The sequence below is a fragment of the Passer domesticus genome, chromosome 17, assembly GCF_036417665.1.
Source record: "Passer domesticus isolate bPasDom1 chromosome 17, bPasDom1.hap1, whole genome shotgun sequence".
Classification (NCBI taxonomy): domain Eukaryota; kingdom Metazoa; phylum Chordata; class Aves; order Passeriformes; family Passeridae; genus Passer; species Passer domesticus.
In genome coordinates, this window is record NC_087490.1 from 3,092,296 (window position 1) to 3,118,463 (window position 26,168).

Sequence of the window (26,168 nt, forward strand, 5' to 3'; positions counted from 1 at the left end):
GGCCAGAGGGCGGCGGGCGGTTCGGCGCGCGGGCCCGCCCCGGATGCGGAAGTGATGCGCGGCGCGGCGGGCGCGCTCAGCGGGGCCGGCGGCCGCCGCCGCTCAGGTAACGGCGCGGGCGGGGTGCGGGCGGGGCGCGGGCCCGCCCCTTGCGCCGGTGGGGGTTGGAGCGGGCCGCAGGGGCCGGCGCGGGCCCTGCCCAGCCCGCGGCAGACACCGGCGGTTGTGCAATTACCGCGAGCGGCGATCTCCGCCGCGGGGCGGCTGCGGAGGCTGCTGCCGCGGAGAGGAGCGGGCTCGGGGCCGCGTCCGCCGGCGCTGTGCGCGCTCGGAACAGAGCTCGCCCCCGGTGCTGCGCGCTGGGCTCGGGCGCACCCCGGAGGGTGATGCTGTCCCGGGAGCGGCGGCCTCCCGTGTTCCCCGGGGCTGCTGCGGGTGCCGCCGCTTCCCGTGCGGGCTGCTCCGGCTGCAGGCGCACGGACAGCGCCTCTGATGAGCCCGTGCTGCGGCGAGCTCGGTGACCGGGGCTCCTCTGAAGGCCTGGCTGAGCCCGTTCCTGTCCGAGCTCCGGGCCCGTTTGGCGGCGGCGTTTTCACGCCCGGTGCCGGCGGGAGCGGTGCCAGCGCAGCGGGCCGAGGAGGAGCGGGAGCGGGGCCGTGTGCCGGCACGAGCCCTGCGGAGCACCGAGTGCTCGCATGGGAGCCGCTGCAGGCACCGGCTGCTGCCTCGTGCCTTAGACAGCTTCGTGTGAGGCACAGAATGGGAAGAAAAGTTGGAGCTTTTTTCCAAAGACTAGAAGCTCATGAAAATCCCAGGAAGTCAAACAATGCTTTAGTTCTGGTGAAGGAGGGGGATGTCTGATACAAGTCCCAATGAATTGCTTTATAATCTCTTCTCAGGTTGTTCAGAAGATGTGGTTGAATCTGCAGGGAGATGTTTGAATGTGAAAATGAGGCTTGGGAATATCTGTTTGGCTTTACTCTCTTCATTTGTTCATGATGCATTTCCTTAGATACTCAAATCTTTCTCAGCTCTTTTCTTAAAGACATATTTGGAAGTATCTTTCCTAAACATATACCCTTGAATCTTGAGGAATTAAGCTTTTCCTTTTAATCTAGTCTAGAAGTTGGATTTCAGTGATCTTTCAGGGTCCCTTCCAGCTCAGGGTTTTCTATGGTTAATCCAATGTACATTGATTTAACGTTGCTTTTATTTTTAGGATCAACTCAAAAGCTCAGGGCAACTGATCTTCACCAGCCCTGATGCTCTCATCTGGGGTGGAGTCTGTCCCTGATGCTTCTGTGTCTGCTGCAGTAGAGGAGCTGTACACTGGGCTGCCAGAGAGCATCTCCAGGGAGCCCATGGCAGTGCCAGGGCCCAGCCTTGGCGTGGGTGCACAGTCTGATGGGCCAGTGCCCCTGCTGGCACACAGGGATGGGCCGTGGGCTTCTGCCATTGGAAACTTCTGCCAGAAGACAGAGGACTTGGGTGATGTGCTCCAGGTGATTTCTCATGGGCCAGCAGAACCCTTTCCTGAAGAATTGCTGCAGGCTGGAGACCTTGCAGAGGATGAAAAAAGCAGAAAAAGACACTTTAGGAAACTGGACTGTTCTAGAGATGGATACCAGAAAGAAGATGAGGAGGCACAAGGAGCTGAGGACTATCATGCTGAATGTTGCCCTTTAACTCTGGGGGAAAGTTGGTCAGAACAAGTAAGTGAATGCAGAAATGAATCCCTGCATGATAATTTGAATTTAGAGTCACTAGGCAGTGGGTTCAGCAATGGGTTTCCTGGTTCTTTTTTGTGTCTTCTAGTATGGAATCATAAAATGGTTTGGGTGAGAAGAGGGCCTTGAAGGTCCTTGTTCCATGGGCAGGGACACCTTCCACTGGACCAGGTTGCTCAGAGCCCGTCCAGCCTGGCCTTGGGCACATCCAGGGGGGTTGTGTCTCAGTGTCTGGATTGTTGTTGGTCCAGTGAAAAATTAGACAGTATTTCAGCAGACCAGCAGTATTTTAAAGTACCAGTGTTTTCACTTGCCTAAATACTGCTGGAATGGTGTAAGGCAGATGTGTAACAGAAAAAGGTGCACAGCTGAGTGCTTTACCTTAATTATTGGGTGTTGCATAATTTTGTGTGTTTAGTCCCAAATTTTGATATCTGTTTGATTTATCTGACATTTTTTAAAAATGATTTATCAATTTTGTGAAATTAAAATTATTACATTCTTTATTGTTATTCAGTTTTCAAGGTGGATTTTCACATATTTCTAAATGCAGGTAGTGTGGTTGTGGGATCATGGTTTGGTGGTTGTGCTGGCAGATCTAGGTCACCTGTTCCAGGGTTTGTGGTTTTGAGCCCAAGGAACAGCAGAAGGCAAGTTCTAATAGAGACAGAAAATGCACACATCTTCCCAAAAGTCTAGTGGTAGTGGTTTGGGGATGTGAACTAGACATGGAGACTGCATTACTCTTCTCATTCAAATTTTCAACTATTTGCATTTTAAACCATGTGCTTACATTTTAGCTGCCACATCACAAGACTTCATTGCTGCTAAATACAGCAATGTTTTGGGGATACATCCTCAGTGCTTGTGTGAAGGCTGCCTCTGGCTAAGGCTGATGTGTCTGGAGGTTTCTTAGTGAGTTTCTTATTTGGAACTAACTCAGCTGAGCAGATGCAGTTCCTGAGACATGACACACTTCAGGAAATCTAACCATTTTTCTATCTAACCACAACTAACCACGTCTAACCATATTTCTGTCCTGTTTCAGGAGGACCCTCGCTTAAAAGAGCAAGAGGCCAAGTCTTTGAGAACCTATTGCACTGAAACTGCAGGATCTCTGAGGAACACAGGTAGTTATTTCAGCTGCACATCCCTATCCAGCCCCTGCTTCCCTCCCAGTTATTTACTGTTGGTTTAAAATGGATGAGTGTTTGTGGGATGGCTCATTTAGAAAGTATTACCCTGTGTACCTATAACACTATCAAAACTTAATGCTTTACCTTCTCCTGGCAGGGTATGTACTTGTCTCAAGACCTTTTCTGTACAAGATGTGTTTTAATTATTTGTTTCCTAAGCACAAGAGGTTTTTAATAGCAGATGTTTAGCATTTCCTTTTGTTTCAAAGATGGAGTGTATGAGAGCATTAATAGCATATATATATATATATATATATATATATAAAAGGATTACTCATTTATTTTTGAGTGTTCTAAAAAATAAAATTAAAAGTGTAGAAAATATGGAAAAGATCTGAGTAAATATGTTCCCTGTAAAGTTTTCAGTATGAAAATATTCTACAGTAACTGTAATTTTTTAAAATTAGCACCTTCTTTGTGATTTTACAGAAAAAAGTTTATGAATAATCCAAATTGCTTGGGCAGATGAGATATGTCTTGTTTTTCTATGGATGAGTTAATGACAGACATGTCTCCAAGGAAGAACAAATGGAAATGGTCACACAGTTCCAGCCTGTTTCTAGGCTGGAGCAGATCAAGTCCCAGCCTATGCTGAATTTTGATGTTACAAATAAGCATTATTTTAATGTTGGCCATGGCTTCCTATGTGTTAAATTACAGGACCTGCATTCACCTAGCTTGATACTAGAGGAATCTGAAAAGTACAGGACTTGGAATGCTTGCTGCTCATGGGAATGTCTGTCGTGAAAAGGATTGGTTTTGTTGCTTTAGCTTTGTGGTGGAGTAGTTTGTTTTTCCTCTAAAGACTTGTAATAAAATTGTTAGCATCAATTCTCACTTTTAAGAAGATTTTGGTAACCAACACTGCATGGAGTGCTGTGTACAACAAAAGGTACTTAATGAGCTGAATGCCTTCTAAATTTAGCAAATGGTTCTGATTTGCTTTATTTTTTTTTCTTATGCAGAAGAAAACCAAGCAAATGTTCAGGTGACAGCTGAAACTGTGCCAAAGCTCACTGCAGAAGTACAAGGTATGAAGGCTGATGGGACTAGGATATTTAGTAAAGCAGGATACAGGAATGACAGAGTGAGTAAAGGTCTTCCACCTGAGAGCAAGCAGTGCTCAGACACAGTCATGGCCAGAGCTGGGGTGTCAGAAACCAGCATCTTAGGTTTTTTAGAGCCTTTAAAAGTCATGGACATTGGAGCAGCTACAGATCATCCACAAAAAACAAGGGACTATAGTGGGTCAAAAGCCCATGCTGCCATGCCATGGAGAACAGGGGGAAATGGTGTATCTGTTTTGGAGGTTAGAGAAGAAAAGTTACCCAGACAAAATCCTCTTAATGAATTCAGTACGTCATTTGCTAATTGCCAGACTTGTCAGCAGGATGAAGAAAATTATGCTTATGACTTCTTTAAGGGTCCTGTACCTGAACAAAATGAACCTCATGAGTTGTTCTCAGCAGAAAGCTGTAGAACACTCTCCACACAAAGTTCTGAAGTTTTATGTCCCGTTCTGAAAAGCATCAGTTATCTGGACTTTGGAAGTGTGCCACCAAAAAGCAGTTCTGCAGGTCACAGAATTATCAGTGAAAGCCCCCAGAAGTACCTTCCCCAAAACGTCAAACATCACTCTCTTTATGATCATGGAACTGGGTTTTTAGAAAACCAATCCTCCACATCTGTACCAGTAGAGCAGATCTCAGTGGTAAGGAAAAAAGTATTATCTAGTGCAAAAACTGATCCTAGGGAATTAAGTGCTACTATAGGAAAATTGTACAGCTCAGAATCTGAAGAAGCTGCTGAAGTCTGGAGAAAAATTGCTGTGGGAGATAACGTTGAAATTTGTAGCTGGCCTGAAGCTCAAAAGGCTGCCAATTCTGAGCAGTGTCAGTCTTCAGTTTTTAGTTCTGTTGCTTCATCTCCTGAGGAGTTCTCAAAAGAAAAATTTAAAATATTCCCATCAGAAGGTGATAAGCTGAAAAAGGACCAATGGCAATTCTCTGTCAGTGACCCATGCAAGAAGGATATACAAGAAAATAGTTTGTGGGTGGAAACAGGTAACATTGCTTCCCATGAAACTGGGCAGAGAGAGACATGCTTTTATAGTACTGGCAATAAAATCCCTCCTCTCAGTAACCACAGCTGTCTTCATCTTAGTACCAAGCTAGAAAAAGACTCACCCAAGGCACAACTGCTTGAAAATGAATCTGAGAGCAATACAACATCAGAAGAGTTGGCTGGTGGTTCAGTTGGAGCTGCAGAAGCTGATAGAAATGACAGCTTATCCCCTGGGAAGAAAACAAATTTGTTTTATACACTAAATGTAACTCTACCTCCTGTTTTACAAAAATCAAGAGAACCTCATTATAATGAGTGTCTTCCTTGTACTAACAATGAAGTTTCATGCAGGGGCAAGGCTTGGGATCATTGGTCTAGAAAAGAATTAATTGGTGCTTCTGGAACAACAGCAGAACAAGTTGCTGAAGTTTTGCTTCTTAAAAACAAATTCAAGTCTTCTGTAAATTCCATGACTTTTGATAACCCTAATACAGCAAGCAGAGTATCCCAAATGAATATAAAATCTTCTGCAGGAAATATGGAGAGAGTGATCACTGGTTTAGAAAATGAACCTTGTCACACATGGCTTTGTAATAGTAAGAGGACAAAAAAACAGTGTACAGCTGCCAGTACTTCCTGTATTTTATCAGGGAGTACACATGTGAATGAAGTTTTCCTGAACAGTCATTCTTTTGGTCTTGAAGTTGATAAGATTGAAGAAAACGATAATTTGGAAGGAGTGTCTTCATCAGGATATAACAGTAAAGAGGCAATCATCTTTCCAGAAGCACACTCCTCTTTGGCACGTGGATCTCTTCTTTGTGAAGATGACTGGGGCAACAGAGGTATAGCTCTGCATGGGACAAATGATATTCCCACAGGAAAAACCATGTTTTGCTCAGCATATGCTGCAGAGAAGTCTACTGCTACCTTGGCAAGAGATGAGGTTTCAAATAAGAATGTGGAGGTTGTGGAACAATTTGATCTTTGTAAAGTAAAGGGCAGTGAAATTGTTTGTGACAGAGATGAGGCAAAAGAACACATTGGCACGTGTGCTTCCCAGAGAGATGAATTTGATGAAACAAGAGCTGTGGATTGCCCAAATGCTCCTGAAGGCAATAAGAGAAATAGGACTAGTGAACAGCTATTAGTCAGATATTTGAACAAAACCACCTGTGCTCATAATTTTGGATTTTACAACTCTCTGTTAGGCCCATGGAAGAGAGAACTCGACACACATGAGCAGGAAGAAATGCCATTGCTCACAGCTGATCCCTCCGAGTGCAGTGCTTCAACCTGTGACCCACAGCCAGCACTCAACAACCTGAACATTCCAACACAACGTGCTGGCCAAACAGAGCAGACCCTTTGCCCACTGGGAAATCAGTTTCATCCATGTCAGAGTGAGCCTGATGTCCCAGTGCTGGGTAGTGAGCAACATTTAGAAAGTTTAACCAACAAACCAAACACTGGCTCACAAACCATAAGTTCTGTGGAAAGAGACAAAACTGATCCTGATCACAGTGAAGAGGTTCTGCTAAAAGCAGGTGGTGAGCTGCCTCTGTTAGACCATAAATGTGCAAGAGAAACCAGGTTTAAAGGAGCTGTACAAGAGAATGTAATGGGTTTGAACTCTTTCATTGGTGTGAAAAATGTAGATTCTTCAGGATACATGGACTCCGTAAGTGATCTAATTGAAGGGAAGACAGTCAGACTACAAGAACATGAGAACAGATGTGAAAGAAACAATAAAGGAGCTCTTGAAGAAAACTTTTCTGATGACAAACCACAGTGCTCACAGCAGGCTCGTTTTATCCAATGTGCAAAAGAGGAAGCAGAGCTGGTGTTTGCAGGAAACAAAATGCAGCAATCTTTGCCAAAGACAAAGTGGTTGGTGGAGAACCAGGAAAATAAAATTAGTGCTCTATTTCTGCCCACTTCATCAATTCATGGGAGTCTTTCTTACAAGCCAGAAAATATAAATGTGCTTTCAGATACAGAAAACAGAGAAAGTCTGAGTGTAAATCCTATCTTAAATAACTCTTGCCTGCAGTTAATTTTTGAGCCTGGTAAAGAAACTGATGCTCAAAGGGATGTTGGTCCATCTCATTTTGGAAAGTTTGACATCCAAGAATCTTGTGTTGCGACTCAGGCAGATTCAGAAACTGTGTCAGCTCTGAACTCTCACATCTCTTTGCCTGAGAAAGAAAAGCTGTGTATGTCACCCGAGAATACACAAAGAGATAATTATGATTCATCTTCAGCTGAAGTTTTTAGCAAAGATACTTCAATGACAAAAATTCTTTCTGTCACAATTTCCGTTAAGAAAAAATCCAGCAATATTGAGGTTCCATCTTCAGGGAATGAGTCAGCAGCTGGCTCTCTGGATGGTGCCAAAAGCTCAAGAGTTTGTGCCCACAGCAAAGAAAGTCTAACAGGTGAGGGGCTTTGCATGCCAACCATGAAAGACATGGACATGAGCTCACCAAAAAGTCCTCCTGGTCAAGAGAAGTTTAAGGCTACAGATAAGCCAGAAAATATAAATGTGCTTTCAGATACAGAAAACAGAGAAAGTCTGAGTGTAAATCCTATCTTAAATAACTCTTGCCTGCAGTTAACTTTTGAGCCTGGTAAAGAAACTGATGATCAAGGGGGTGTTCATGCATCCTATTCTGAAAAGTTTGACATCCAAGAAACCTCCAGTAAGACTTGGGCAGATTCAGAAACTGTGTCAGCTCTGAACTCTCACATCTCTCTGCCTGAGAAAGAAAAGCTGTGTATGTCACCTGAGAATACACAAAGAGATATTTCATCTGCAGACAAAATATTCAGCAAAGATACTTCAATGACAAAAATTCTTTCTGTCACAATTTCCGTTAAGAAAAAATCCAGCAATATTGAGGTTCCATCTTCAGGGAATGAATCAGCAGCTGGCTCTCTGAATGGTGCCAAAAGCTCAAGAGTTTGTGCCCACAGCAAAGAAAGTCTGAAAGGTGAAGGGCTTTGCACACCAACCATGGAAGTCATGGACATCAGCTCACCAAAAAGTCCTCCTGGTGAAGAGAAATTTAAGAATACCTGTGTAGAAGAGATGATAGGAAAAGAGGTACCCCCTAGAGGAAGGTTGCCCAAACACTGTCCATGGGCCTTGTTGGAAGATTCTAAAGAGTCTGGTAGCAAAATAGTCCCCCTCAGGACTGAGAATTATAGAAGGGTTTTGGAAGAAATCCCAAGATCCAAACTAAATAATCTTTCAAAAAAAAGACAAAATAATACAAAGCTCCCAAACTTAGCAGGTACCAGTGTACTTTCAGAAACTGTGCATGATTGTGAGCCTGGAGCTGTATCTGACACAGAGGCTGCCCCAGAAGTGCAGGATGATACAACGCCCACGTTTTCTCCACCTCTGAGCACACTATCAGACAGTTGCAAAGAACCATCCCCAAACTGTGTGGTTTGCAGTGAAGTGTGTGTGCCTTACAAATTAAATGCGTGGAGCAAAGATAATGTAAAGGAAGTAACAGAAGGTCAGGACAAAATACCAGCTCGTGCAGTTTGCAAGGAAAATGGGGCTTTATGTTCAGAGAGACTTGATCAAATAGAGGAACGTCAAGTATTTATACAAAAGAAGCATGGAAAGATGAAAGTACATCAGTTGGGCAAGGCACAACAAGAACAGAAGTCAAAACACCAGGAGAAAGCAAAAATCATATTGCAACCAAATATGTTGCACAGTTCTGAACTCTTATGCAGCTCTTCAGCTGAGTTGATGACATCTGGAAATACAAAGTTTGGAGGCGCTTCAGAGGAGATTGTTGCTGTAAGAGGCAGTGAAATTAAACCATGTAGCACTTTACAAGAAGTTAAAAGGCCAAAGATTACCACAGATTTTATTAGTTCACAGTTTTTGAAGACTCAGGATTCAGAAATGGAAAGCCTGAACCTTAATTTAGGGTATGATGGGATCCCTGGTGCCTTTGGAACTACAAATAAACGAAGAGGAACTACAAATAAACTAAGAGGACCTCTTCCATTAAAAATACAACCTGGAAGGACATGCAAAAAAGTTCCCACATTGTATCAGCTAAAAACCGTAAGAAAAATAAAACAAATGAAAAGTTCACCTGTCTCTGAGATTCCCCTGGAAATATTCCCTAAACAGGAAAACCCGCTTCTGGAATCTTTGTACTTTCCATGTAAACCACCGACAGTGGAAAAGGAAACAGCCATGAGATTTGCACATATGCCAAGGCAGAGGGCCAGGAGGTGCAGTTTGTTGAACAGCTTGAAATTCAGAAAATGTACCAAAGAACCAGCATTATTATTGTTGAACAAGTTGTCTGCAATGGCCAGCAAGCTCCTGGCCCCTGCCAAAAGCAGCCGTAACGAAGAACCTCTGCCATATTCTTCTGAAATTCTTCCAGTGGGTGACAGGTACAGCCAATGTAGATCTAAAAATCTCTTGGAAGCCTTTTCTTGCATTAACAGGAACGTACACTCACGCTGGGCTGACAGCTGGTGCACCAAGATGTTCAGCTTTCAGCCTTTGGCACTTTATCCTGTAGAAACTACCAAAATACTTTCTTCAGACTTAAGCCACAAGCCTCCAGCCTCTTTCTTGGACACCTCCGTTTTCCCAATTTCTTTTCACATAAAATTGGACTCCAGTCCTGTGACAGACCTCAGAGGGATTACATCCCAGCACTCTGTACATCACAGCCCAGTTTTCAGAGAAACTCCAGCACCAGCTTCAAAGTGGACTTTATCTTTTCTCCTGTCTCAGAGCTGTTCAGGTAGAACAGCTTTCCAGGAAGATTCCTGTGTAAATAATGAGCTTCATTCCTCACACTCCACAACAACCCGCAGGACTGTTGCTGTTCATCCCGACCCTGGAAGAAACACTGTAGCTGGAAGAAGAGGAGGAGGCTGTTCCACGCTTGGCCTTCACACGGTGTTAGCACTTTCTTCCCCTGGATGTTACAGGATTTGGACACGAAGAAGAAACTTAACCAGTCATATTCCTACCATCCAGAGACTGTTTATGTCGCAGCTGGCGCAGGGTTTGAAAGGGGCCAGGCTCCCGAGGTGCGTGTCCCACGAGCTCGTCTCCTCGCTGCCGTACTCTCTGGGCAGGGTGTTGTCCATATGGAGTCAGCACGGTCCTGCTGCCCGTCCTGACATCACTCCTCTCCATTCCACTCACTGCAAGTGGCAGCCAAGTGTGGGCATCGAGAACAGGTAAAAGCCATCAACTTATTTCTGAGATTAAATGTGTGCAGGGTATATTCTTGCTCCTTTTTGGGAGGGAGAGGGTAATTGCAGCTTGCACTGGAGGGTCAGATTCTCCTGTTCCACATCTACACATTCTGCTCCAGGAATGGCTCGACGTGGAAGATCCTTTCTTACAGAACAGTCTTGTAGCTGAATTTAAATATATTTGCCTTCGCTTCTTTTATACTGTCCTGTTTTGGCAGAATGGCTAACTCTATTTTCTTCTCCCTTGCAATATATACACACCATGCATCAGAGTATATAATGCAAAAGGTGAGCTACTTCATTAGGTCTATTCAGAGTGACTGCAGAGGAACTGGATTTCTGAGGTAGGAAAGTTTTTTTCAGAGGTCTGAGCCACAAATACCCCTTGGAACCACTGTAAAATGCTCAATATCAGGTTAGGAAGAATTGTAAAGGGAGGGGGGTGTCATTCAGTAACATTTTTAATTGTATTCCATGACCATTCTATGCTAATTGAAACCTCTTTATGCATGCTATGGCTTTTCATATGTGATGTTGGCACAAGCAATTGTAGCTCCAGTTAACATTGGTAATGAATTTTTCTTTGTGTGTCAATCTTGTTACGAGTGGGAAGAGGACTGAAATCTGCTTTGCATATTTAATTTTACTTTGTTATGAGCATTTAAGATCATTTTGCTAATAAAAAGAATGAAAGAAGTTCCTAGCTCTGTTACAGGATTTTTGTATGCCCTTGAGCAAAGATTTTGCCCTTTATCCCTTAGTAACAGGGCAGTTCAGTCCCTGATTTTGTCACCTTGCAATTACTGGGCAGAGAGCTTCATGATCACTGTACCAAAGTCTGTTTAATTAATTGTTTTGATTAGTGTGGCAGTCTGTAGAGAACTGTTGAATTTAGCCCATGTCACAGATTGACACAAACGTAACCAAAAATCTTGCCAGATAACAAATGCACTTTGCTTTGTATAAATGGGTAACATACCTAAAAGTTTATCACTTGTTAGTATAAATTCTAATGTCTGCCAAAGGTGTGAGTGAGCTTGTGAAAGCACTGCTCCATTCTGGAGTTGTCTGCACTAAAAGAATTAAGTTGAATAATGGCATAGAGACAACTTTTGCAGCACATTCTATGGGACTTGCTTCCATTTCCATTCCATACTCTGAAAGTGATCATACCAGTAAAGTACAGTTTGAGTACTAAACTTAAAAATAACACATTGTTAAAAACAAAACCAACATCTTTTTAAAACTCAGTGGTGTGTATAAGGTGAATTCAGTGTTTTGTGTTGCTGAGGCGTGCTCTCCTTGGACTGGGAGATCAGAACCTGGGGTTTTTCCCCCATCCCTAGGTCTGCAGCTCCTCAGCAGCTCAGGACAGCATATCCAGTTGGCTCATGTCTAACAGGATTTCATTCCTGACTTAAGGAGTCATTGGAAAAGAGCATGCTTTGTTATGAGTGGTGATCTTTTTCCCAGAGGGAAAGTATTCAAATCAAACATCTTCATTTCAAGTGAAAAATAATCCAGAGTTAAAACACCCTAAAACTCAAATAGTTTTGGTTTTTTTTTTTCTCTAAAATGCCTTACAGCTATGTGTATGAGGTAGACATAAATCTGTCCCACTCAGATGTTTGGTACATAAATATAAGAGGTATGTTTGGTGCAGTATAAGAGCCTTTTCAGCTCTCCCTATAACAGAAATTCTTGCCTGTTTTAAGATAATTCAAAATAAGAAAAATAATAAAGTTCTCTGCAGGCCATTTTCATCTGGAAAATATTTGTTCTCTTTAAAATATTTCAGCCACAATTAGTGTTCTTAATAACCAGGAGAACAAGGAACTAAAGTAGTTGCCCTACCTAACTTCCACTGTCCCTTCCACTGTCAATAATAAAAGCATTCTTTCAGTGAATTTTTTTTTCTAATTAATGCTTATTTGAATTAAAAATTTCTAAAGTGATTCCCTTGTCCTTGTAATTTTGTATTATTATTGCATAAAACAATAAGCTCTGTCTCTAACAGAGAGGGCTCTGCTGCACTATCAATACAGGTTCCAGTAACACTGGAATAATAGTGGAATGTTGAAACAAAATGTTACAGTCCTGACATAAGTGATAAACACAATAAGTGGGACTTTCTGACCTCTTTGTGTGTAGTTAGACTTCCCTGTGCTTCCAGCATGGCTGGTTTTCATTTCCTTGGTAGAACTCCAGTCTGGCTGTAACATCTTTGCTTTAGAACAGTGAAGTGCATTTCACTGTTGGTTAGAGAGAACAGCAAATACAAGATTTGCTGTTTGTTGAATGTAATAAAAGCTGTCCTAGTGAATTCCTGCTGTTAACAGTGTGGGTGCAAAAGTAAAGCTTAATATCAAAAGACTTATTGCTGCTGTGCTGACCTTTATGTGATAGAATTCTGGTCATTACCAACCCTTATGGAAAGGCCTTTGGTTATTCCAGTCAAGTAAGGGTATTGCAGGCTGTGGGAGTTAGAGACAACAGGGAGTTAATTTAATGGAGCTACTTCCTTTTACCTGTTACTGTTGCCATTATGCACTATTTTCGTTAGTTACCAAATCCTTCAAGGCTTTTGGTTACTTTAATTGTAAAAACTTGGGATTTTGAATAGGGAAAATAGACTTTCATAGAAAGAATTACAATTTTTAGACTTTAAATAATTACGACTTTTAACATTACTGTCTCACTCTCTTTCTGTGCCTTTATTTCCTTTTCTCATTACTACCATTTTAAAATGAAAGCAGGACAGTTTCCCTAACAATGAAATTTAGTTGCCTAAACAGCAGATGTGGCTTTCTTTTGTATCATTTTAGTCTTCCATTCTCATTCCTGATATGAACATCTTGTCTTACCGTCCATTTTATACTAATAATTTTTCCCCCATCTTTTTATAGTGTAGACCTAATTTCTGTCTGTTTTGTTTTGTTTTTGCATTCCTCCTTGACCCAGCTGTGCCATGTTACCACACTCACCTGTCCAGAGTATGGGAGCACTGCAGAGCACAGGCCATGCGATACGGTGAGTACCTGGGATGCTGCTATTTATTCTGGATAGTGGGATCAGAACCTTCCTCAGAAAGCCATTGCTAATGTCATTTGGGCTTTCAGCTTTTAGCAGTTCACTCCCAGAACAGCTTTCTGATTAAGAAGTGGGTGAGGCAAGCTGACTGGGTGATGTAATGGAGGAGTGGAGGGGCAGTTATGCAAACATCACACAGAACATTGGACAGAACAGTTCTGTTACTTCCAACCATGCTGTGCCACTTCTTATGAAATGAATATGTGAAACTATAGAAGTTTGACTCCTTACTTGGGTAGAAATTTGACTCCTTACTTGGATATGAGTCCTTTCTGCCTTAGCAACTGGACAATAGGTGCTGAAACTTCCTTCTATTCCTTCTAAGTGTAGGGATGGCAGGTATCAAAGCTATATTTTATCTGTAAACAAAAAGTGTGATTAATAGTTGTGGCAAATAAATTTGCTGGCAGAAAAGGAGGATTCATCCCTTTCTATCAGTTAATATATAGAGCTGTATTCTGTTTAGCTGTATGGAAAGAGTGGGTTTTAAAAGACATGTTCAAATACTCCGGCAGTTCAGTTGGTGTCAGTGTCAGTGTGGCATGCAGCAGGTTTGGGCTGTATGTGTGTACCAGAGTTCACTTACTTGAGCCATTTCTGTGAAATGTGCTGGTTTTTTGTGCCCATACTGCAATTTAGGAACATCTCCTGAGAGCATGGAATGCTGCTGCATTATCAGTTGGGTATCAATCTACATGTGTTCCCTTCTTTCTCTGTTGCAGTCTGGAAACTTCATTCCCTCCTCCGTTACCAAAGCCTCGTGCACTTCCAGAGTCACCCCCCAGGCTTTCAGCATCTGAGCTCCAGATCCCTGCCCTTGATGAAGCAGATGCTTCTGTTCCAACCTGTCTGAGATCCCAAGATGACACAGAACTGAAAAAAGTGAGTTCATTTTATATTTTACATCTCTCAGACTCCTGGTTCTCCAGAAGCTGAAGCTGCTGCTGCTGGATATTATCAAGTAACTGTTAAAGATGAGAAGAGAAAACAGGCTGCAGGTCCTACTCTGTGCTGCTGCTTGCTTTGATTCAAGCAGAAAAAGGTGGCAAACCAGAGAGGAATGTTTATTCTATAGATAATGTACATTCAGAATAAAAGGGAATTCTCTTGACTAGTATGCTTTTAATTTCCTTGATTTTAACTTTTCCATCTTTCTTTCTTAAGATTGAGCCAGAAAAGAGGCCAAAGAAAGTCTCACAGATCAGAATCAGGAAAACTGTTCCTAAGCCAGACCCTAACCTTACTCCAATGGGACTACCCAAACCAAAAAGGTGAGCAGTACCTCTGAAATGGACTCAAAGCATATGAGTGTAATCATTTCAATAAATGCTTCTCTTACCACACTATTTATACAGCCCCAGTTGAGTGACATCTGGTGTTTACTTCCTTTACAAGAAATGATTGACACAGCTCTATCAACTCAGTCAAAATCACTGACTGGAGTTTAGCAAAATGTGAAAAAGCAAGCTGCAATGCAATCATTTTTCTAAAGAAGAAAGAAGTTTTTATTGATAAAGTGAAAATCAGTCAACCTGCAGTGCACAGTGAGATGAAGTGATCTGTTAGGAAGTTCTGTTGATGCAAATTGTGTTGGAATTTTTCACAGTTTCTTTGTTTGGGGTATGATCTTAGGGAAGCATTAGTTCAATGAAAGTGTGGGGAATCACAGTGCCAGATGTTGATAAAGTTTTTTCAGTCATCTAGTGTGCCTGCTAGTCATACTTCATCTAGTATGACTTCTGTCCTTCCACCTTTGACAATGGAATGCATTTCTTCAGAGATCTGCTTGGTAATTGTCAATAACTAAAATCACTGTCAAGAGATGAAGTATTAATCTGTTAAACTGTAAGACTTCTTCTCAGCTTTCACAAAAAAATGAAGGGGATTTCCCCTTTTGAGCATCATTATTTCAAAGCATCATAGAATGCTGGAAAAAATATTGATCTCTGCAGAAAGTGCAAGTCTTGACACCAACCTTATAAAAACACTGTATGACATTATGTGCTTCATGAGCTCATTTTTCATTCCTATTTGTCCCCAGTTAGTTAAAGCATAATTAGTTACCATTTAGGCACAGAATGCAAACAGTACTTGTTTCTTGTAAATCTGCTTGCTATGAACAGATGTTGTTTTGAGATTCTTCCTTCTAGATTGATTTGTCATTACTTTTTCAGGCTTAAGAAGAAAGAATTTAGTTTAGAAGAAATTTACACAAATAAGAACTATAAGTCCCCTCCTCCTGCCAGGTTGGTTCTGTTTCCTGTAAGAAAACTTGAGATAAATGTAAATTAACTGGGGGGGGGAGGAGATGAAAGGTGTATGAAAGTTAAGAGGGAGATATATTCTTAAAATTGGTCTAGTTTAAACTGCTAGACAAAGTTAATTTAAAAATAGTATCTTTTACTGTTTAGATGTGAAAAAGTGAAATAGAATATGAACTAAGAATTTGCAGCTGGTTGAGTATGGATTTGTATATTTTTTCATGTATCCATTCATTCCAGTCTCAATCAAAGTACAGTACTTACTTTCCAAAATTCAAAGGGAATTACATGTTCTTTAAAATCCTGACAATCTTGGCCTGTTATCAAATGTTCAAACTTATTTATTCTGTAAAATTAAGATTCTATAATTGTGCTTTAGAACTGAAATACAAAGAGATTCTATCCAAATGTCTGTGCAGCAATAACAACTCAGCTGGCAGTACTGTGCATTGTAGGAGGTGTAAGGTGTGTGGAGGGGCTGTAAAAATGTAAAAGTTAGAAGTGTGTTTACCTGGGTTATGAAATCCCCCAGTCTCCCTGTCACTGTAAGGTGGCTGCTGCTAAGGTATTCATGAGTTCTCTTCTTTTTTTAACCAGGAGCTTGGAAACAATCTTTGAGGAGCCCAAGGAGAAGAATGGACACTTGATCTCTGTCAGCCAGCAAAAGAGAAAGCGGATTTTGGAGTTTCAGGACTTCACTCTTCCCCGGAAAAGGAAGACACGAGGCAAAGTCAAAGCAGTGGGTAGTTTCACCCGAGCAAAAAGAGCTGCACTGCAGAGTGCAGAGTTAGATGTTCTTCTGAGTCAGAAGCTCATGGACCTTGAAGCCTTTTTTGCAGAGGAGGTTGAGCAGGAGCAGGCCTCCAGCATCTGAGGGAGTCACTTAGCTGGGAACGGTCCAGTCAGCTTCTTTAGTATTTTTTTGGGACAATTCTACTGACTTCTTCATACCTTACTCTGCCACTCTGTTCTAACATCTGATAATCAGTTTTTGGCTGTGACCCTCTTTAAGGTGCTATATTTTTTTTTAAATGCTGTTGGAGGGATTCTTCTAAGTCCCTGTTTGAGTGTAACACAGCCACATGAAATTTACCCTTTCTTTCTCAACCTCTGGAAATTACTGCTTATATTTAATTAATTATGTTTATATATCTTTTGGGGGTAGAGTAGGAGTGTCAAGGAGGAAGTAGTGCACCTTCAGTGATGCTAGAACTCTGTACTCCAGATCATTTGCACATTTGAGTCTGCTGTTGTTACTGTAATGGCTATTTTTAACAAGCTGACAAAAGAGATATGGTGTTTGATAAAGAAAAATTCTAGCAAACACCTTCTTGATATACCACTAACCTTTTGATAATTAAAAGTATCTGTCTAGGTTTATATTCAATTGTTTCTTCCTTCTGTTAACTTAGAAGATTCCTTCTAAGTTTCTTTGCCCTTCCAGGCTCCAGGCAGCAGAAGCCCCACATAATTAGACATTAAATACCTTGCACTTTGTACATGCTTCTTTTAACATGATTCAACTCAAAAAGGTGATGTTTTAAGGAAAAATGGTGCCCAGTACTATTGTTTCCCAAGTAGCAGATTTTTTTACTTACTTGGCTGATGCCAACTTCTCCAGAGGAAAGGTAATTGGTCCCTGAGGGTGCTAAGCTGCAGGATACATAGGCAGAGATTTTTATTTAACTGAGCTGAGCTGCTGCTTGCGGGGAAGACCAGCAAAATTTTTGATACTTGTTTTAAAGTTATTTTAATTCCATTCAAACTAACTTGATTTTAATGTCAAGAAGAAGGTGTGGGGTTTTTTTACCATTTTAGATTGACAATTCCTGTAGCTCATAATTTTCTATTCTCTGTATAGCACTGTTGTGCATAATAGCCAGTGCTGTACAAAGAGCCTCTTTGAATATGTGGGCATTGTTTTGGTTATGTAAGGCCATATGTAATTATCTGATGCAGCACTGGGCAATTTCTCAGCTCTACCTTTGGAAGGAAGAGAGCTCCCTTCTGGCATAACTTCTGTTAAACTTAACTTGAAGCATAATTCCAGTGCTAGCTGCTGTTCAGGTAATTTCTGTCCCTTAGTGCCTAGAGAAGTTATTCAGGCAAAGCTGTTGTTGCTGGGATGCTCAAATTTAATTAGTCTGTTCTTTCTTTCACTTGTCACTTGAACTTGCACTTTGTTATTTATCTACCCATATAATAGAGTTTCTATTTACCTTCCAATTGAGCAAATCTAGTGGGTGGGTAATTTTTATAAAGTCCCTATAAATGCAGGACTGCAAATACCATCATTATCTTCTGTTGCTCTACCACTTCTGTTACTGACCAAACAGAAAACTAAATGTTAACAAGCAATCTGTTGAATTGCAGAGCTTTGAGAGTAGAGAAATGGAAGAGAATTATTACACTGTGTGTGCCTGAGTCTTGAAAGAAATCTGATCTGGGTTTGTTTTGCTCCCAGCTTGTGCTGGGATTTGTAGAAGTTTATATTCTTGTTTTGAAGGCTAATTATCTTTAATCAGGAAGACTGAAGAAAAGAGAGGAGTGCACACTTAGAGTAGTAGTGTTTGGAGTTTGAGGGTAAAATAACAAGACAAACCTTGAACATATTGACATAGTATTTTTCTGGTTAACTTACTGGGCTGTTATAGAACATTCTAATTGATCCTCTTTATTTTTGTAAAAAGAAATTCCTAAAAAACAAAGATCAACTGCCTCTTAAGAAATGTTTGAAAGTTTCCCTAGGTTGGCTTATTAGCCCAATTATTGACTAGTTGGCAGCGGTAGTAAGAGTGAGAGATATATTTTTATGGATTTATGCTATAGAATGGGATTGTTACAGAGCATTCATTCACTTCTATTCATATGGGAGGCTTCCAGGGATACAATTAAGCTGTAACCTTACTGGAGCTTTCAAGGAAATAAAGATTGGGGTAGGGGGGAGAAGAGACTTGGATCCAGGACAAGTTCAGACCTCTAACATGTTTCAAAAGATAAAATGTGTTGAGTCTTTTCCTTTGGGTTATGTTGGGGTTTATTTGTTTTGTTTAGGGTTTTTTTGGTTTTTTTTTAAATTTTCTTCCCTGCTCTCTCTTGTTTCTGATTGCATTGAAATAAGATTTATGAACTTTTTTTCCTACAAGCTACAGCAGAGAGAGCAGAGCACAGACAACACTCAAATACTCTTTGGTTTACAGAAATTGGAGGAGTTACAAAATTATGTTGCAGTTGTTTAGCTTCTCCCAGGCCTTAGTTTGTGGAAACCCAAACACACAGCATTATTCTCTTTGGTTTAGTGTTTGTATGACAATGTAAGCTAGTGGACACCAAGCATCTCTTCCCCTCTCCAGCATACAGGTGTCAGTCCTGCTTATGCACTTTGTTGTTTTTTTCCTTTCCCACCTCTGTTTCTGTTTACAGCACTCATGGAACAGCCATGTTCCTTGTGGCTGCTGCTTCTACACTGGGAGTGATGACTGGGCAAAAGCTGGGCATTTGCCATTCTGAGCTGCTTCTGTCACAGCTAATTAAAATTAAAAAGTGTAGAGGATTCATCTTTTGGGGTCTTGCATACATCCCTAGCAGAAGGATATGTACACTTGCCTTTTCATTAAGTGGATCCACTCCAGTGAGGATGTTTTTATATCACTATGGAAAGTCATCACAGACTGATGACCAGAACAGCTTGAGAAGGATTGCAAAGCTTTTGCCATGTCCTGTCTCTTAGTAGAGCCAAGCAGCTCTTTGCTAAATTTGCTGATTGTCAGAGATAGAAGGATCATTAAAAAAAAAAAAAAAAAAAAAAGAAGAAGAAGAAGAAAAAAGTCATTGTTTTCATCATGCTATGACTGGAGCAGCTAAGGCTCCTTAGTGTATGGTACAGCATTTGCCTGGCTGGCTTGTGTCTGCATACATTTGAGTTCTGGTGCTTGCTGGAAATGATGTCCTGCAAGCAGTTCTCACTCCTTGTATTTTATTTCAGGTGGGCCTTTGGTATATTATGTTCCAGGTGCTTTTCTAGAATATGGATAGTAACTGTGGATTAAAAGTCTGTATGATGCTATCAAGGTAACAAATAGCTCAATGAGAATTTGTACATTTGTGCCATTAGCCTCCATCATGCTCTTGGCATTTTGTTTCTGTTCAATATTGTGTGAATCTAAAATTTTACTGGTTTTTTTGTGTGTGTTTTTAATTTATGGAAATAAATTTTTCTGAGAACTTTTGAGGTTTTTAAGGCCTTTAGGCTTGTATGGGTAAATATGCATGAGAATATGTCTTACATGCAGGGGGGAAAGGTCAAATCTCCAAAGAGATCATCACGGTTGGGTAACAGGGTGTGCTGTTATTGAGACAGAGAGCAGCAGTTCTGGTGTTCCTTCATCCCAGCCTGGGAGAGATTAAGCATGATCTCAGCTGCTATTCAGAACACTGAGGCAGCATCCCTCTCTTCAGAAAGCAGAGTAGCAGGAGCCAGGGAGCACAGAAAGCACAAACAGTTCCTGCTCAGCTCAGAGCTGAGATTCAAGGCTGGGGCTGGCCAGTGGTTCATGTACCAGAGGCTGTGCAAGGCAGCACACAGTTTGTGAATCAAAGCTGGAGCACGGGATCATCCACAAGGCCATTGGTAATGTCTGTGTCAGAAAACATCATCCCTGTCCTCCCACCCCATAAAATCTTGTGTATAACCCGGATTTTTAATTTGTCCCTATCAGCTGCAGGCTGCTTTTGGCAAAGCTAGGCTGCCAGCTGCATTTCTTCACTGTGTGCTCAGAACTGCCTTCTTCCAAGTGCAGTGGCACACGGGCCCCACAGGTGGCAGGGAAGCTCTAAGAAAGAAAGGCAGGAACACCTGAGAGGCCTAAAGAAGGATCCTGCTCTTTCCCTGCTCCTGCAGGGCTGCAGCTTGCTGGCTGCAAATGCACCTGAGGATTTGGCTATGTCATCATACTGGGACAAGATGGGATACAGATGATGAACAGATGATTTCTGCTCAAAAGGCTTCATAGCATGTTCAGGCAGTTTCTGCTTGTAAAACTTGTGCTGTGTAATTGATTGTAATTGTATTTTGACATTTCAGAGAATCTTAAATTCAAAGTATCAATATAAATGGTTAGAGGTCTTGACAAAGAGGAATACACTGCTGCAAGCATCCAGTTCTGCTGGTTCTTAAATGTCTTAATACATTTATTTGTGAGAAAAAATGTTTTGATTTACTAGTAAAAAATCACTGGTTAAGAAGAAATACATACGTGCATTCAGCAGGGGCTATCTAGCTGCAACCAAAATCACAGATACAGAAATACAATGTTGCAACTACCAGAATGTCAGTTGATTGGGGTTTTTGCATGGGAACTGTTTATAAGACAAACAAGGCAAAATGCTACCAACTAACCTGTACTACTCATACCAGCCTGTATCTTAGTCCATGGTACTGGCCCTGCTCTTTCCACAATGCTGATCCTAGTTCTGTGCTGTTGGTTGTGCTGTTCCCCATGCTGCCGTGCTCCAAAAAAGAAAGAGATGATATATGAGCAGTATTGCATCATCATAAACAAAATCTGCTGGAAAAAAGAAAGACAAGAAGGTGTTCAGCATACATTTCTAGAGATGACTGTTTCCTTGCTGATGGCTTTGGATTGGTTGGACTTGCACATTTTCCTTGTTCTCAGCAACAATGCTGATGTTATGTGCCCTGAAGAGCTTCTGTATGAGCTGTCAGTTGGATGAGGATGCACAGATATCCTGTCTGCAGAAGTCCAAGATGCCTACAAACCAGTAAGAAAGTATACACTTAGAGATGCTATCAGCTTCAAAAGTAGTAAGTTCTTTAGATGCTATTCATTAAAACAGCAGAATAGAAGTTAAATTCCCCTTCTGAATTGCAATTACCAAGTTAGTCTAACACAGTCTAACACTCCTTAGAAATTTGTTATGAACAGGATTGGGTAGAACATACTTCTCCATGCAGTCTAAACAAAAAGGCCAGAGCTGTGCACAGAAGGCTGCCTGCTGCACTTCTCTCTAACTCTGAATTAAGAACTTGACTTTACCTGCAGGTGTGCAATTAAACACCGATTCTGCCAGCTGAAGGAAAGACTCTCCAAGGATCTCCTGATAGCTCAGATGACTTGCATGCACAAGGTACTTAGTGGTGTCTTTGAAAAGCAGATCACTTTCACCATACTTCCACGACTGAAAGAGTTGGAACTCAGAATCCAATTTGCTTCCCAGAGATTCCTGAACAGAAAAGGAATAAAAGTTTCACAGCTTGAGTCATTAATAGTACTTTTATCTAGCACTGTTCGTATTAGTACAAAACAATGCACTTTTGCAGTGCCTTATTTCTCAACAAAAGTATGGCCTCTGTGGAATGGGAACTGGTGCTAAAATACCCCTTAAGAGAATCCGAGTAACTATTTTCTCAATCTTAATTCTTTTGTATTGGATCTGAAGGCACTACTATATAAAGCTTTTCGTCTTGAAAAGGTTTTCAGCAGTTGTACATAACAAATAGTAACATGCCAAGCTTTTCCCTGTTACCTGTCACACCTGAGATTTCTGTAGGAAGTCAGAGATCTTAGTGACAGTGACAGGTCGAGTCATGACTGTGCTGGGGGGAATGGGGCCGAGGTTGCAGCCTGCCCATTCTGTGACTGCGGCGCGCGTTCCGTCCGGACACAAGAGTTCAAAGTCAAGGGGGCTGTAACCTTTTGCCCAACCAGAGCTGCCCAGATCTGAAAAGAAAATGAAAGGTAATCCTTTTGAAAAAGTAAAGCAGAAGAGAGGGTGAATCTCAAATAAAATGTTAAAACTTGAGAGGGAGTTTAGTCAGTGTGTTCAAAACAAACACAGCGTGCTATGTGGTCATTCCTTAGGAAGGCATAAGGACCAGGGTAGTGTCTTCACTGAGGACAGTGAACTTAAGCTGCACCTGTCAACTAAACTAGAATCAGATCAAGGCATGCCTCATCTGCATCTGTAACCACATCCCTTTCTGGAAACAAAGGGATTCATGCCCTTTGCTTCCCCAAACAAACTGCTGATTGCTGCAGGAATTCCTGTGGGTTTCCAGCCCCTTATATCTTAATTTAATTTTAGAGAGATTCCTCTCTTAGAAAAGTCTCTTCTCTTACTCAAATTGCCTAAAACAGAATTTTATTTTGTTTTAATGAGGGTTTCTTTTCTCCTTGACTCTAAGAAAAACATATTTTGGTTTGCCTTTTAAAGCTGTGAAATTTAAAGCTTCCAGACATTTAGTGCGGTCTCCAAGGATGATTATCCCACCACACATCTTTGCACTGGGTGATTCTTTCCTCTCTTACAGTATCTGAATATTGAGCTTTACTGGAAGAAAGCTTCTGGCAATCTTCCATTTACAAACACAACTTCATGGACCTAGATTAAACCTGTAAAGGCTGATCCTCATGAGTGATGGTTGCTTTTGGGAAGTAACTGACATTAATGAACATTCTCAGAGGAAAAGAGAATATCTGCATCTTACCCTCTATGTTCTGGAGCAGGTTTGAGTGTTCCAGGAAAGCTACATCTCCAAAGCTTCTTCCACTGGGATTGCCAACTAGGCACCTAGTGCAAGAAAAAAAAAAAGAGATAAAAGACAGCACTACATGGTGACTGACACTTGGACAGTCATCTGAAGCTAAAATTGGAGTAGCTGGAAGTATCCCTCCCATCTCTAATCTCTTGGAATATGCTGGTGATCTCAGCATAGAGATTTGCTAAAACAATCCTTTCTTTCCTTACAGCAGCTTCCAAGTCAAAGCTGCTGCACAATGTGCACCTACACCCATGCCTAGGCAGGAAGGAGAATGGAATTCAACTAAACACATTATGTACATTTCATAAGAGTGCTTTCATAAACTTTCATAAGTTTCACCTTTAATAGTCTTCTCTGCCTCTGTCTGCAACGTTTTTTTTTTAATCTGCACTTTATTTAATAATCTCCTGTATGCTACACTGCTTCTTACCAGAGCACCTCTGCCCTTCTTGCATCCCTTCCCTTTAATGAGTCAGTACCAATGCTCTGAGCTGTACATGTTTGGAAGCATTGTCTTCCTCTGAAAATGGTTTAATGACCATTTTAAACCATCAGTCAGCTGAACATCCCATAGCAACTGCAACCAAAACAAAATATACACTAGCAGAAGTTTATACAGACAGACACTTAACAAATAGGGGGAAAAAAAGCTTCCAAAAACCAGCAAAATAATAAGGCAATTCTGGGTGTTGCTCTGCATTTCTGACTCTCACACAAAGCTCACCTGAGTGCTCCCATATTGCCATAGTAACGTTCATTGTGACTTGCAGCACATCTGCTGGACACTCGAGCTCCTTCCACCTCCCCATCTCCAATGCACACCTTGCACAGGCTTCCATCTGCTCCTGGCATGCAGCCCTTCCAGAAGTAATTCTGATAAGCTGAGTAAAGAAAACTGAGATGAGATTAAGGCAAGGTGTTCCCAAGCTTCTTCACATATGGGAAAAGACAGGAAAGAAATTTCATTCTAACAACTAGCAAGAAGAAGGCTAAATAGTGTGACACAGTCAAATAGGAGGAAAAGCTGCTTCAACACCCTTTGAAACTGTAGTCATCAGTTCCTGGTCAGATCCTCATGGCCCCATTTCGATTTCATTCACAAATTTAAGCTTCAGATTTCCATGGTCTAGTTAAGAGAGAACCCAGAGGCAGCCCTTACCAGAGGCAATATCACAGTTCTCAGTATCATTCTGCTGAGCTCTCACTGTGTGTCTGGACAGAAGTAACCATCCTCCAGGACTGTACAGGTGACTGTGGCAGGATCGCCTTCCCCTCAGGTTATGGATGTGAATCTGTTTGGCACTTTTCTTAGCTAGGGCAACAGCATAAACTGGTGGTAGTGCTGTGAAACAATGACAACAGCCAGTTATACCAATGCAATTAAGTATTCCAGAAGGGTACATCCCCCTTCCCTCCCTCATTTTGTCACAGTACCTTCAGTTACAGTACAGAACCTGCACTCTTTGCTTAGCCAAAAAGTTCTTGTCCTTGCACAGAAAATTCTTTTCTAAACCAACATGCAAATAAACTCCTGCATAAACCCTAGAAAGTTTCTATTACCTTTGTGCTTAAGATGAATTAGTTTCCCTGTTTTCTCCATGGTCTCAGCTGCTGGGGCACAATCTCCCCCTGGAAGGAGAGATAAACATTAAGGATCTTGTAACTGCTGTCTTCCTTTTACATGGCAACATTCCTTCAAAACCCTTGTGATCCTCTTTAGCCATGTCAGCATCTTTGTCCCTTTAACAGAAGGGATAAAATAAACAGACCAAATGCTAGAGCCAGTTTGTGGAAGAGCTGGGAACAGTATTTGGACATTTATGCTGACTCCTGCTTCCATCACAAAACTCACAAACTGTGGAAATTTAACTATATTGTTAACAGTACTTTTAATTCCCTCTCTTCTTGATAAGGTCACATGAGAACTCACCATAGCATTCTGCAGCTACAGGCACCAGTCCACATCTCCCTGCAATGTACACATGTGTTGCATCCAGGGTGACTGCATCAGCCTCACTACTCTGCCAGCAGCATTAGAGAAAATAACAAAAACAGGATTTGCATGAATGGAGTATCCAAGCAGCAGGACTTCTCCACTGGCTGGAAACTCCCCTGCATAAATTCCCTCTCATTCCCATTTATCCCTCAAGCTAGTTTCCTCTCTTTAGTTCAGACAAGACATACATACCCTGTGCAGTCTTACACCCTGAGCAGGAGTCTCCTACCTTGATCATTTCAATGCATTTGGTCATGGAGGTTGCTTGGACACAGACCAAGGGGTCGGATTTGATGTTCAGTGCCCACTCCTCACATTTGTGAAGCTCAGCGTCGCTGATGCAGCACCAGCGCACAACGCTGTTGTCCAAAGAGCTCCCTGAAATGGCAGCAGACCACGTCACCAGTACAGCAATCTGTGATATGTTAGGGGGATTTTCAGACAAATGCATTTGTGCCTGGAGGGAGGAATAATGTGGAAGAACTTTCTCTTCCCTTTTCTTAGCTACAGTCCTCTGGAATGGTTCTCACCTTCATGGCCAAGTCCCTTAAGGAGAGCTACATAATCCAGACCAAGGACATAGGCAATCTCCAGCTGCTCCTCAAGGAGCTGCAGGTGCTGAGTGGCATCCTGGAACAGCAGGTTCTTTCCCCCAAATGGTGCTGAACTGAAGAGTTCAAATCTGGCTCTTTCCTTTCCTTTATGCCCAAAGAGGCGCTAGGACAAGAACAACACTTTTAAATTTCAACAAATCTGCTCACTCTTCCAGCAACAGGCAGCCTCAACATTCCCTCCCTTTGTATCAGTGGTCAAGATATCAAATACTATTTATAAATTGAGAAAAAGAGATGAAGAAAAGTGAGCCCTGCCTGAACCTATCAGTCTCCCTCAGCTACATAAAAATCGACTCAAGTTCCATGGCAGGATGAACATCATTAGCCATTTTCCAGTTTGTGTGTTATGGCATCTTCCCCTTCTTTACTGATTTATTCTCAGCCTCCTACAGAAGAACACTTT

At 41.7% G+C, this 26,168-nt stretch overlaps 2 protein-coding genes across 14 annotated transcripts in view; one reads left to right on the plus strand and one right to left on the minus strand.

Moving 5' to 3' along the window:
• PRR14L (proline rich 14 like) lies at positions 1–19,822 on the plus strand. Of its 4 annotated transcripts, XM_064392205.1 has the most exons (9): positions 1–106; positions 1,220–1,712; positions 2,776–2,857; positions 3,889–10,225; positions 13,205–13,273; positions 14,056–14,215; positions 14,498–14,604; positions 15,508–15,579; positions 16,192–19,822. In XM_064392205.1, exons 2-9 carry the CDS (start codon positions 1,263–1,265, stop codon positions 16,466–16,468), a joined length of 7,554 nt encoding a protein of 2,517 aa, XP_064248275.1. In that variant the 5' UTR covers positions 1–106; positions 1,220–1,262; the 3' UTR covers positions 16,469–19,822. The 4 variants fall into 4 exon arrangements, with proteins under 4 accessions (XP_064248275.1, XP_064248277.1, XP_064248276.1 ...); XM_064392206.1 differs by lacking the exon at positions 1–106 and having other exon boundaries at positions 167–1,712; XM_064392207.1 differs by lacking the exons at positions 15,508–15,579; positions 16,192–19,822 and having other exon boundaries at positions 3,889–3,954; positions 14,498–14,605.
• LOC135282435 (melanotransferrin-like) overlaps positions 8,888–26,168 on the minus strand; it is a 24,694-nt gene continuing 7,413 nt past the window's right edge. For 8 of the 10 annotated variants that reach the window (XM_064392221.1, XM_064392216.1, XM_064392217.1 and 5 more), the window contains 11 exons: positions 25,682–25,868; positions 25,381–25,529; positions 25,086–25,176; positions 24,716–24,784; positions 24,315–24,497; positions 23,880–24,036; positions 23,102–23,184; positions 22,150–22,334; positions 21,651–21,837; positions 16,106–21,365; positions 8,888–13,692 (listed from right to left, as the gene is read on the minus strand). In XM_064392221.1, coding sequence (XP_064248291.1) covers positions 21,316–21,365; positions 21,651–21,837; positions 22,150–22,334; positions 23,102–23,184; positions 23,880–24,036; positions 24,315–24,497; positions 24,716–24,784; positions 25,086–25,176; positions 25,381–25,529; positions 25,682–25,868 — 1,341 coding nt within the window. In that variant the 3' untranslated portion in view covers positions 8,888–13,692; positions 16,106–21,315. Of the gene's footprint in view, positions 13,693–16,105; positions 21,366–21,650; positions 21,838–22,140; positions 22,335–23,101; positions 23,185–23,879; positions 24,037–24,314; positions 24,498–24,715; positions 24,785–25,085; positions 25,177–25,380; positions 25,530–25,681; positions 25,869–26,168 lie in introns of those variants that run through there. The other 2 variants (XM_064392225.1, XM_064392226.1) reach the window with 2 other exon arrangements.

Bases quoted from the DNA above. Each gene is read 5' to 3' on its own strand.
- PRR14L (XM_064392205.1), top strand. From the start codon at position 1,263: ATGCTCTCATCTGGGGTGGAGTCTGTCCCTGATGCTTCTGTGTCTGCT. The intron at 10,226-13,204 runs GTAAAAGCCATC...TCCTTGACCCAG, and splicing joins AGTGTGGGCATCGAGAACAG to CTGTGCCATGTTACCACACT. The intron at 15,580-16,191 runs GTTGGTTCTGTT...TTTTTTAACCAG, and splicing joins AAGTCCCCTCCTCCTGCCAG to GAGCTTGGAAACAATCTTTG.